At 43.5% G+C, this 13,223-nt stretch overlaps 1 protein-coding gene across 3 annotated transcripts in view; it reads right to left on the minus strand.

The window, feature by feature from the left end:
- Positions 1–7,495, minus strand: part of TBX18 (T-box transcription factor 18) — a 30,286-nt gene extending 22,791 nt beyond the window's left edge. The window contains exons 1-3 of one of the 3 annotated variants that reach the window (XM_064597825.1): positions 7,124–7,495; positions 5,390–5,594; positions 3,105–3,206 (exon numbers count right to left, since the gene is read on the minus strand). In XM_064597825.1, coding sequence (XP_064453895.1) covers positions 3,105–3,206; positions 5,390–5,594; positions 7,124–7,484 — 668 coding nt within the window. In that variant the 5' untranslated portion in view covers positions 7,485–7,495. Of the gene's footprint in view, positions 1–3,104; positions 3,207–5,389; positions 5,595–6,381; positions 6,401–6,736 lie in introns of those variants that run through there. The other 2 variants (XM_045867189.3, XM_064597826.1) reach the window with 2 other exon arrangements.
- Positions 7,496–13,223: the final 5,728 nt, after the last annotated feature.

Genomic DNA, 13,223 nt, shown 5'->3' on the forward strand with positions numbered 1-13,223 from the left:
AATCAAAAAATGTAAGTCTTTATCTCCTAAATTTTTCTTTTCCAAACTTTGTAAGAAAATTCTTTAGTTTGCAAATACCACTAATCAAAATATACATCAAATTTTGAAAATGAGCATATATCTAATTAATATTATTTTTCTAATTAAGGGACCAAATGTCCTCTTCTGTTTGTTCTGTTTGTTTATATATGTCAAATATACTGACTATATAAGAATGATACATTTAAATAACAATGTCTCAGGTAATAAATAAGATCATAATATTCTATATTATTATAACCTATATTCAGGTTATCATTTATTGTTAATTTAAAATTCACTAATTCAAAAACTAGAAACTAGTATATCATGATTCACTTAGAAAAGGGTATAAAATGAAATTATATACTTAGGTGTTTTCCTTCCAATAGTATTTTAAAATATGACATACAATTTAAAGCAATAATTTGTGGATAGTCTCAGAGAATTCTACCTGTGGAGTATGCGAATTTCTTTTAAAAATAGCATGAAACATTTTCATAACATCTCTGGTGAGGCCCTCTGTTTCAACTAATGTCACATATTTCATTCTCTTTTGAGCTCAATATGCCTTCTATTCTTTAGTTCCTTTCCTTGGGGGAAAAATACATAATCACAAAATTAAGAATAATTTTTTAAAAACTTCCCTGAATTGGTACAGCGTAATTTCAGTAAATAAGTTCCTAAGTGCATGGGCTTCTGTGACTATTAAATGTGCATCACAATAACTCACAAGCACTTTGAATTTGACCAAATAACCACTCTTTGACAGCAGAGAATAAGACAAAAACTTTTTCTACTACTGCTAAAAGTTAGAAAATAAAATGCAAATCTTAGAAATGCAAGAAAAAAACTGCCCTATAGTTACTCCCAAAATAAACAGAGTAACACGCTCTATCAAAACCTAGAAAAAGTACGCATATCCAATAGTTCAAAAATCCACACCCACCAAGATAATAAATGTTACATGTTACATATTCTCTGTGAAACATTCTAAATATAATTACTAAAACCAAATTTCTTGGGAAGCATTGTAAGTGAAAAACAAATTTATGATTAAGTTTGATCTTTTACAATTTGACATCTTAATACCAATACTTGAAATTTTTCTTGCTTTATGTGAGAATAATAAGAATCAACTAAGTAAAATAAACCATCCAAAATACATGAAAGATATCTGGAGAAACAGGAGAGAGATTTGGAAGAGAAAGGAATAATTTCTAAGCTCATTAAGAATTACACTATCTTGTATTATGCTGAGCGAAATAAGTCAAAGAAAGAAAGACATGTATATCGTATGACCTCACTGATATGAGGAATTCTTGATCTCAGGAAACAAACTGAGGGTTGCTGGAGTGGGGGGTGGGGGGAAAGGGATGGGGTGACTGGGTGATGGACACTGGGGAGGGTATGTGCTCTGGTAAGCGCTGTGAATTGTGCAAGACTGTTGAATCTCAGATCTGTACCTCTGAAACAAATAATGCAATATATGTTAAGAAAGAAAAAAAAAAGAAGAATGTAGCAGGAGGGGAAGAATAAAGGGGGGGAAATCGGAGGGGTAGACGAACCATGAGAGACAATGGACTCTGAAAAACAAACTGAGGGTTCTAGAGGGGAGGGGGGTGGGAGGATGGGTAAGCCTGGTGATGGGTATTGAGGAGGGCACGTTCTGCATGGAGCACTGGGTGTTATGCACAAATAATGCATCATGGAACACTACATCTAAAACTAATGGTGTAATGTATGGGGATTAACATAACAATAAAAAATTTAAAAAATATATCATTTTGCTGAGCTTTGATATATATATATGTACATACTATTACCTTATTTAAAATTGAAATAAAAGTTTTATGTAAGCATAAAAAAAAAAAAAAAAGAATTACACTGTCTTTCTCAACGCAAAACCCAAATTAGAATATGGATTTTTAACCAAGTATATTTAAAGAATAAACAGTGCCTTCTAGTTTCTACCACGTACTAGATAATTTTAGCAAACTCTCTAATGAGTTATTTAATTAAAATAAGCAATATAATACAAAACAAAACAATAAAACTGTCTTCTTTATTACCCATTTTTTTAGTATTCTGTATGTGCCTGTACTAATTAAATCTGAATACTTTTGACACTGGTAAGCCTGTTTCAAAAAAGTACTTCCCTAAGTTTTAAAAAGTGATAAAAACCAAATCTGACTTCATTTAAAACTTATTAAATGCTCTAGTTGTTTATAAAAAGTAAAAAAAAAAAAAAAAAAATAGAAACAAGACCAAAATTTAAAGCAAGCATCTTCTGGTCTTCTACTCAAAATTTCCTTTTTCAAATGTTAGCGTTTTTAACTCCTCAGGAAAGTAGAAAGCATTGTCCATTGAAAATTGCTGATTTGCTTACTTGCCAAAGAAAAAGAGCAAAGGTTGGTTTGAAACTGAAGAATGTGTATCTTTTCCAACCTTACTTGATAGCCAGGTAATACATCCTCTTTCAAAATCTAAATCTTACAATATTTTTTTAATCTACTGTGTTAACTACTAACCAAAAACAACAGTAAATTAACAAATTCATTACCAGTTTAAAGATGTCCTAATATACTAATGGATTATGAGATTTTATTTTTCTAAATTCAATAATTTCCTAAAATTAAAGGGAATAAGCCTGCCAAAAGTTATGATTTTGAACACAACAAGAAAAAGGGAATTTATGTAAAGCTCAAAATAATCACAAAGGAAATGAAACATTTCGTTGAATACTACCTATACCTACAAACTTAACATTTCCTCTCAAATTCTAATTGAAAAGTGAATCATTTAAAACACACAGTTTAGCAACCCTAAACTAGCCCCTATTTAAAGTTCTCAATATTTAAAGGACATTTCTGTATCTGTTAAAAGCAAAACAAAAATTAAGTTTCCACATTTACTGCAAGAGAAGGCACCACCTGGCCTCCTGGAACTGTCAGGGAGTTGGGTTATAGATCTAGAAATTCTACAGGCTTCTGGAAACAAACATCACAGTCCTCACAGATGAAACAGGCACAGCCTGTAAAATCCTCGCGTATTCTTATCCTGCTGTATCCATCTGATCACCGTACCTGTATCTTTTGTTGTCCACTGGCACAATATCCATGGCAATGTAATACTGCTGGTGAGGATCTAGTCCTGAGATCTTCACTCTCATTGCTGGAAACATGCGCCTATGCATATGGAGGGGAGGAAACAGGGTATGGGTTTTGTTTTTGTTTGTGATTAAGCATGGAGAACGAATAAGTGAAGAAAGCTCTCTGTTTTTCATATGGACAAATTTATAGCGTTCACTTTGATAATGTTAATTCAAAGAATCAGAATACAGGACGTAGCAAAAAAGAGGCTTTTAAATGTAATTTGTTGTACCTTGTCGTGCACTGTTGTTTACTGAAATGTCAGTACAGCTAAAAGGAAAAGAATTGTACACTGACAGAGTAATAGCACTAAAAAAAGCAGTTTATTTTTTAAATAAAAATCAATGAGCATATTTACTTTAATAATGCAAATGACAAAAATGTTCCGAAGGTAGAAATAGAAAATTTGAATTTGTACAAGTGATAAAATACATTATAATGTGAAATTTTAAAAGGGTTATAAAAAACCACAAGGAGCCAATGTGCCATGCTATAACCAAACAATATGTTCTTTATTGAGACAGGACTTCCTGTCTGCAGCATGGTAAAGGTGAAGTGCAAAAGTTGCTCTAAATTTGAAAGGTATAGTAAAACTTCTTTATTGAAAGCAGAAACTAAACACAATGTATATTTACCAAATCATTCCTTCCCCCACTATACCCTGGAAATACTTTCTTATTTAACCACACTTACTCAAAACTTCACTAATTAAAACAAATGAAAATCTGCATTTCTTTAGGCTTCCCAGACATGTAAATCAAAGGAGATGCTGAAGTACACTAGGCTATCTTTTAAAAAGGACACAGTAGCAAGAATATAACAGCAAATTATTGTATATGAAAAACAAATAGAGCAGTTCTTTTTTTTTTTAACTTTCATCTAATGATTTATGTCTAGGACCCTTCCAGTTAATCTAATTTTTGCTAATTTAACCTTATAACACAAATTTTAGTACTGTTATTTACCAAAAACTTTTTCTTTAACAATAATGCCATTAAAGACCACTTCCAGAGAAAAGAAAGTCCATTATTCCTAACTAGGCATGAGAACAGTTTAATATGCTGGCTGTTTTAGTGTTATTTCAGTGCACCTGTAAGATAAAGAGTAAAGGTCTTTAACTACATCCTTTATAAGACAACTGTTGCTTTGTGTTGTTGAAGACTGAATTTGGATCATTAATAAAAGCTCTGTGAAAATGTAGAAGGTAGCATATGGATTCAATAAAATATGTTTTTGTAATTTCTAATAAGTTTGGATACTTTTATGCTATCCAGGTTTTTGCCATGTGTATTCCCTGAAAGAGTTTCTGTGCTTTTTTAAAGTTCCTTTTAAGGAAGATATTATTCATAGATTTCATTGCACTAAATGAACTGAAAACTTTAAAATGCAAATATTTCTGTGCTTCCTTCAAATTAACAGTATCTGGCCAACAAATCTATTTATTTTACTAACTAATGGATGTGCAAATTTCACACTTTCAAAAAATACATATAACTTCTTACAATTTTTTTTTAGTATTCCTCAGCAAATTTAGATGAATGTGTTGGATTTCATTTAGGAAAAAAAAAATATATATATATATATAACCACGTAACTGGATCTACAAACAGAATGGTTTTTAAAAAACGGGTAATTATTTTTGCAGGGATTATACATGTATTACTGATGATTCCAGTAACTTTTCATTCTAGTATAATATCAAAATAGTACAAGACATCACGTTCTTACATTGCTAGGAAATCTTTTGATAAAGAACCAGCCTGGAAGTCTGGAATCTAAAAAAAAACAAATCATAGTTTTCTAAAGAGTAAACTGCGTTTTTTTTTTTAAAAAAAAAGGGGGGTTAAGGGAAGTCATCTGTTCAGTAGTTCCAGAAACGATAACTAGAGCCTAAAAACATGCCTGGACAGATGTATACATAACCACGAATGTCTAACTACCCAGCACACAGAGTATCACCCGCAGCCGCAGCCGCATCGGCGGCGACGGGGATTTTCCCTAACGTCCAAGAGGGCGGCGGGGCTGTGTCCCTCACCGACTGCACTCCGGTATGGGCAGGCAAAGCCAGTCTCAAAAGTGAACCACAACCCGGGCCTTGTCTTGTCTGCACAAAAATGCTAACCAGGGACTCCACAGCTCTGCAGGCCCTTCTCCTTCCTAACCCATCAAGGGGTAGGGTGAGGCCAGGGCCCGGGCGTTGGCGACAGATCGCCCTTTACCTGCCCGCCTTGGTGATGATCATCTCCGTGCCGATCTCGTGAAAGCGCTTCCAGAGCTCTGCTCCCTGCAGATCCACCCTCGGGGCCTGCGGCGAGGGCAGCGGGGTTCCCGGCCGTGCCAGGGAGGGCGCCGGGGACCCCTTCGGGGATCCTCCCGGGGACGCCAGCGGGGAAGCGCCCTGCAGGAAGCCGTCCTCACAGCCGCCTGGGCAGCAAAGGGCAAAGAGGGGTAACGGTGAGGGCTTGCGAGAGGAAGTCGGATGGGGAGACTGACCCCCGGAGGGCGGCTGGGAGACGAAAAGGACCAGGAGAAAAGGGGGAACTTTCGTGCCTTCGGATTCTTCTAACACCCGCTCTGCCCGCCAAAGGGACTCGACGTGCCAGCGAGGCCTCCAAGGACCGAGTCCCGCAGGGGCATGAGGGCCGCGTCCACCCCTCCTCCCGGCCTCCGCCAGGTCAAGGCCCCAAGTAAGTTTCGCGCCGCCGCGGGGGTCTAGGATACGCGCCCAACTGAGCCTGAGATAGGTTCCCGAGTCCAGAGCCCCACTGCAGACCCCGACACACCCGCTACCCGAAACGCACGCAGCAAAACCGCCTGGCGTCGGTGTCCCTGGCCCGGAGTGCCTGGGCCTCCTTTAGCGTTAGGCGTCTGAGGCCCCTCGCTTTGGGCCCAGGCGGAGGCATCCTCTAAGAAAGCTCTTCGGCCTCGGCTCCCGCCCAACGCCCCGACCGCCCTGAGCTCCTTTAGCCAAGCAGCGAAGCGACGAGAAGATCGCGAAAAGCAAGCTCACGGTGGCCGACGGCCTCGGCAGTGGGAATCCGGAGGGGAAGGGAAGGGCTCAGCTACCCCTGGCGAAACCACGTTTGCAAATACGCCGCCCTCTTCCTGGTTTGCCCAAACTGTTTAGGGCATTCGTTCCGGTTTCAGGGGGGTTATGCCGTCGCTCCCCCCACCCCCTTGCTTTTAAAAGTTAGGAAAGAAAAAAGCGCACCCATTGGCTGGAACCCCAAGGGAGGCAGATGCGGAAGGCACAGACCTGCACCGCCGAGAGCCGCAGAGAGCTGCGGCCGAAGGCACGGGTCGCGAAGTGGGCGGCGGCAGCCTGAGAAGCGGGGCTAGGAGCGGCATTTTAACCGTCCGGAGGGCGACCTGAGTTGAGCGGCGAGAGCGGCCAAGCCGGCTGCGAGCTTCGCGCCCCGACACCCAAGGCCAAAGCGCTGGTGGCTGAATTGCCTCAGGCACGGAGGGGCACCGCGCGCGCGCACGCCCTTAACTCGCAGAAGTTCAGGTTCCCCGCGGACCCGGAGGGACGCGCCAGGAAGTTGGGCGGGAAAGGGCCGACTCACCCGCGGCTCCACGGGAGCCGCAGCTCCGTTCCAGGTCTGCGCAGCTCCGGCCGGGTCCAGATGCCGCCCCAGCCGGTGGCGGGAGTGCAGCGCCTTCGTCTCCCTCGGAGGAGCCCTTTTCACCGGCGCCACCGCCGCGGCTGCAGCCTCCGTCATCTACGGCCCCCGCTGCCTCTTCCGCGCCCAGCTTTCGTCGCTTCTTCTGAAGCTGTTGCTGCTTCTCGGCGCCTATCAGCGCCTCCACGGAGAAGGCGTGCGCCTTAAGGCTTAGCATGCTGCACGGCGAGCCCCTCCGCTTCTCGGCCATCCCCGCCGCCTGGCGCCCGCCCGCCCCTCACGCACATACACTCAAGCGGGCACACGCACACACTCACTCTACTCCCCCACCAAAATTTGAACGACTCTCGGGGCCTCCCGCAGGCCGATCTGGCCCCTTCCCTGCCGCGGGCAAAAACAAATTTGGCGTTTCCTCTTTCTCGCTTGTGTTGGGATCCAAGGAACCAGCGACGCGCCCGCCAAGTTTCCTTCCCTCGGTCTCTCGCGCGCGCTCTCTCACTGATGCACTCCTTCGTTCCCACCCCCTCCACCTCCTCCTGCTGCTCCAAGATCTGCTTCGACTGATGCGCCAGAGAGGACTAACATGGGTAAAAAACACTCTGCGGACACAAATTAGGGATTGTAATTGAAATTTGTTGCCTTGATCTGTCAGCACTTCCAGGCAGGAGAGCGGTGGGAAGAACTTGCTCATTAGTGTCAATAAAGCGGCGGGGGTGGAGTCTGGGGCCCTGTCAATCACCGGGAAGTCCAGCCAATCAAGTGGCGCCGACTGCGCGCAGTCCACGCCCACTTCCTTACAAGGTCTCAGAAAAAGAGAGAGAGAGAGAGAAAAGCGCCGCCGTCTGGCTTGGAAGTGCCAGCCCCGGGCGCTGAACCCGGTCAGTCTCTCTGGCTGCCACATCCCAGTCTCTAGTTTTCCTCACCCGGACCTGGAAAGGGTGAGGCTCCTGGCTTTAAAGCGAGGTATCACCAAGTTAGAATATCAAGAATCTTCCAAGAAACTAAACTCCAGTCCCACTCCCTTATCACTTAATATTGTTACAACTCCGAACATTTTTGAGCCACCAGGCCCGTCTATTCTCATTTAAACATCCCTGCATTTAGTAGCGCCCACTCTGCCACGAATGGCATTAGACTTGCTTATTTATTTATGCTTATGTTTCACTTAGTGGCTTTTTCTTGGGGAGGGTGTGGGAAATCAAGGTATATTTAAATCCTTTATATTTAGGAGAGCAAAATTTTACATTATCGCTTAGTCCCCCATATTTACTAGTCTGTAAAAGCACGCCCTTTTCAGAGCCTCCCTTTCCTTTCAAAGCATGATGATAATTTTAAAACGTTAAATCGTGGGATTTTAATCCTGTGTGTCTTCAGTGATAAAGATTTAGCTTTAAATCTCCTAAAAACTTCGCAAGGTGAAATGTTTTAAGATACAATAAAATTTCCATTGCGGTTTTAAAAAATGTCTCTGTGATTTAACCTAACTCCATATTTGTCCTGCTTTAAACAATTTGCCACTTCTTTCCTCAGGCTTTTAAAGAGCCAACTTGTTTCTTTACAGCAAAATTAAAAAAAAAAAAAAAACGCGTTTTAATTGAATAACACCAATCATGCATCCATACAGTTTATAGTTTCAACTCGACTTTTTTTGTCAGGATTAACCCCCAAAATGGTTTTGGTGTAAATAGAGCAAATCTAGTGTAGAAGAAAATTCCTGATACATATTACTCTTAAATCTTGGGTATAAAAGACACGACAAAGGGTTGTTTTTTTTCTCCCGCTCAATTCAACCCCCACAACTGCTGGCTTCCTTGTTACCTCTGACTTCCCTCTAAGCTTTCAGTAGAGTGATAGGCAGTAGCTTCGCCACTGAGATCCTTTTACCGTTGCTCGGGGGGAACGCGCCGTTCCTGAGAGGGAACTAGAAGAGCCGGAACCTGAGCAGGCAGTGCCCCGGGCATCCACGAACTCGCCTCCCGCGGGGCCCCAGCTGCCCGAGTCAAAAACGCCTGGGTAACACCCTCGAGGAAGAGGGCTCTTTTTAAACTCTTGAGAAACGGATTCAACTGGAAGGAGATGTTTTGCATTTGTAAAAGAAGGCTTTGCAAACAGTCTGGAGCTGTGCAGACCCCGGAGGGCGCCCCAGGCGGGTAATACAGCCTAAAATGTAAGCGCAAACCCGGTTTCTGAAGCCTAGCGGAAGGGGAAGCGGGCCTAGGAGAGCAGAAGAGGCCACCTGGAGGGCTTGGGCTGGGAGTGGGAGTGGAAGGAGGTGGGGGTGGAGGGGTGTGCAAACGTGGCTGGAGGCTGCTCCGGGAGCTCCGCGCGCTGGGCGTCTGAAGCCCGCATCAGCAGCCTTCGAGGTCCCAGCGCCCCGCTGCAGGCCCAGACTCAGTGACACGAAGGAACGACCCAAAGCTCCTTCAGGCAGCCCTTGAGACCTTGGAGAAGGCTGTGAGGGCTATGGGTGGAGTCACCAGGACCCTCAGGCCTATACCGGCCCGGTGGCCCGACGAGGAGCGGCTCATCCTGAGAAACCTGCGGCCGCCAGGGACGGACGAACGCATTTTCCGGACGTGAAGCTTGCCTTGTAGATGGGTTCTTGTCCATTTACATGCTCTGCAGCTCAAACTGATATAAAAGGGACAAGACAGCCTGCAACGGCGCACTCAGGATCATGCAACTCAAAGGCCCCCTCTAGCCCTCTTCTTTCACCTTTACCCAGAGCGGAAAGGGGCGCAGACCCCGGAACCCACAGACACCGGAGTACTTGTGTCCACATAGACTACAAGCTGGAAAGCTGAGCCTCGCAGACACCCAGGATGTCAGATTGAACGTGGCCCTTACAAATAATCCAGGTGTGCGCTAGGTGCCCAGGGCAGGAGGAAGGATTGGTCCCTTTAATACAGGTCCAGACTAGGCTTTGGGAACCATAGCTATAAAGCCGCACCGCCGCTTGCCGCCTGGGATTCGCGCTGCATCTGGCTCAGGCTTCCGGACCTAACAGGACCAGCTGTACTCGACCCCGCTAAGCAGCTAGTCGCAGACCTCACAGCCCCAGGACCTTTGCTCTGGGAGAGGGGGGCACCTCACCACCCTCCCCCACCCCCCCAGGCGCTGGAGGGAAGGAAGGCCAGAGTCCGCAGGCGGGAGGATTCTCGGCCTTCGCAGTGAAGGCGTAGCCAACGCCCTTAAAAGGCGTTTTCTCAAAAGCGTGGCTTGCGCGTGCCAGGGCCAAGCCAGGGCCTTGCCCTTTGCTTGTCGAGAGAGCAAAAGAAACGGGACAGGACGCGAATTGGCAGAAGAAAAGCTCGGTGGAATACGTGTGCACATGTCTGTGCTTGTGTGCACGTGAGTACGCCCGTGCGCACTTGTCTATGTGTGCACTTGTCTGTAAGGGCTTGTGTGCGCGGATGCGCGTGTGTGCACCTGCGCACGTGCAAACGTGGAGGAGAGCCTATGTACAGGGAGCGTGCGCCTCCTGTCACTTTAAGAGAAAATGTCTTTTCCCAGGTTATGCTACATTAAGGAAATGATTAAAACTGAATTAAACTCTCAGCCCTCTGGCAAGACTAGCCAGGCTCTATTTCAAATAAAAGCCACCCAGGGAAGAACAGTATCAGAGTGGGTCTGTCGCAGAGACTTGGAGAGGGGGGAAAGGGCATAAGAGCCTTGCATATCCAGGTCTGGGAGAATGGTACCTAGTGGGATCTGTATCCAAACAGATAGCAAAATTAACTGGGGGGGGGGGGAGTAAGCGGGGAGGGAGGATTAAAAAGCATATCTGGTTCTTCCTGTTTCTTTCTTGTCTCTCTTTTCTTTCTCTTCTTTCTTTTGCAGTTTAAAATTGGATCATTGGAAAGATTCTTTTTTGAAGCTTATTCTTTCTGTCGGCTCCTGCTGTGCTTTCATCGTAGACTCTTATCTATCTATCTATGTTTAGATATAGCTTGCTGTTTCTTCTTACCTAAGTTACTATTGTTTATATTTTTGTATTTTGTTTTTTATTTTTGTATTTTATTTATAAACAATTGTTTATTTTTAATTCCAAATTTTAAAGTCCTATGTGCCAGGATTTCACTCTCTAAATAGACTCTTTTTTTCTTTTTTGTTTCTGTTTTTCTTTAACACTTGACAATCGCTGTAAATTTCCAAACTCATGTTTGATTTCCCATACTAACAATCTGACACAGGGCGGTTTACCCTGGCATACAGGAGGGTCTGTTTTTGCCCCCTGAACTCGAGGTGCTCCAGGTAGTCTCCGAATTTCCAAACACGCAGGATCTGGACTTCGTTCCATGCATAGAAAGACATTTTATTATTCGCTAAAATACTAGCCTAGCAAGAAACAGAGTAATAGATGGGAGAGTCAGGGTGAAGGAAGGCCCAATCCAAGCCCCAAGTGGGATACTTATTTGGCTGTGTTACTTTGTAACTTGATCTGGGAAGGAGCCATAACGTAATTGGGGGCCAGGGATGCCAGAAGCCGCCCAGAGTCACAGGACCGCGCCGCACGTGGGCTAGGGCTCGCACTCTTCTCCATTCCTTTCCTTACCCTTTCCCATTCCCTTCCTTCTCCTTGTACATACTCTTCTTCTTCCCTCTCCCTCTGATTTGGGTCAATAAAAATAATAAATTATAATCTGCAAGATTACAAAGTCTACAGGAATAAATGCAGCCAGCCACGGTCTGTCTGGCTGCGCTCTCGCGGGCTTCTCTGCGGAGTCTCGGGCTCAAGCAGCAAACGCAGGCCCCGCGGAGAACCGCAATTCCTCCCTGCTCCCTTCTGTCGCAAATAGCACACACAGCATCTTCGCACGGGTTGGCGCCTGTTTACCATTCTTCTCTTCAACAACCAGTCTGTTCCACAGTTCTGATTTTTCGAGACTGAGTCCTTCTACAAAAGCACTCCAGCTGCCTACGGAAGAGCCCTTCGAGGCTCCAGGGGACCCAGAGAGATTCTCCAGTAGTGTTGGTTTTTAAATCAAGGCTCATTTCTCTCTGGGGCTTAGAGGAGGTGCAAGGTTTTGGTAAAGCCAAAGGAAAGTGTGCTCTGAGGTTAAGCTGGTCTTCATTCCTCCATTCCTCCCACCTCCAAGTTCTCCAGCTTGGAGAAGGGAAAAGAAGTGAAAGAAGGGGTTGTGAGGTGTCCAGAACAAAACGCACTCTGCTGGGCTAATGAGCTTCCCCATTCATGTCCAATTTCCAGCAGTATCTGCTCTGCCTCCAGACTATACTGCAATTATTTTTCACCCTGTGCTGAAAAAAATCTCTGCTTCATTTCCTCATTCAGTGACCCACACTCCTCCCACAGCCCTACAGTTAGGGGTTAGTAACAAAAATGTCCAAGAAGGACACACGTTCTCTATCACTAAAACCTGATTCAAACATAAGATGGCTTGAAGGAAGTAATGGAATTAACATCCAGATGTAAATAAATACCCAAGGATGGGTAGTTGGACCTTGCTGATACCAACATTGCAACAGGTTGATTTGGATATAAATCAAACTGAGACAATGAATCGGGAAATTAAATTATATCCTCTAAATAGGTAATGGGCATTTTAGTAGTTTATGCTATGGAAAATTATGTTTAAGTTGATTTTAAAAATATCTACCTTCATGTTCTTTGAATTAAATATTTAATACTATTTCCCTATAAACAAAGATTATCTTGAACCTGCTGCTTTACTAAAATGAATTGAAAATGGAAATAAGCGTCCCTAACTAGGCTCCACTTAAGAATTACTTGCTATGGTTTTTAGCTTTTTATAAAAATTATTACATTCTCTAATGGGCTGTTAATTGAGCCCTGTTCTCATTTTTCACAACTGTAGATACCAAAGTTCTTGAACAGTGGAAATTTTGTGCACATTTATATAATCTGCTGCAAGTGTAAACAATGAAGAATGTGACTGGGATTTATTCTTTTTGTACTGACGGATGAGACATTTCAGTTTCAGCTGAATGAAAAGATTTTTAACAGTAATTTAAAGTTAGCACAAGAATTGCACAAAAAGAAGCGGGCAATTGAAAAATAGTATTAGCAGTGGGAATGAACCCTGCATTTAAACACGTGAGCAAAAAAATTGACAACAAACTATGACATTTCTGCATGACTTTTGGTTTTGTTTTCTTTTCACTTTTAATTGTGTGAACTCTTCCATCCTTTAAGAAGTATATCAGGAACAATTGAGATCAATGAAAAATGAAGATCTTAGAGTTCTTTTCCCTTTAAAAATATGAAGGGAAATACAAAAACATTAAACTTTGTCTTAAATAAAATAATCTTACTGTAATGTATTTCCAACCCGGGTTTTCAGGAAGAGCCAAATGAGAATCTTCAAGCAAAAGCCTAAAGAACAGTAATAACAAGAGGAACTCTACCCAAACATTTCAATGTTTTGGAAATGTTGCTTGTAAAGAATCC

Source organism: Mirounga angustirostris, unplaced genomic scaffold, assembly GCF_029215605.1.
Source record: "Mirounga angustirostris isolate CCGP_5_RB_7025 unplaced genomic scaffold, mMirAng1.0.hap1 SCAF_8, whole genome shotgun sequence".
Lineage (NCBI taxonomy): Eukaryota > Metazoa > Chordata > Mammalia > Carnivora > Phocidae > Mirounga > Mirounga angustirostris.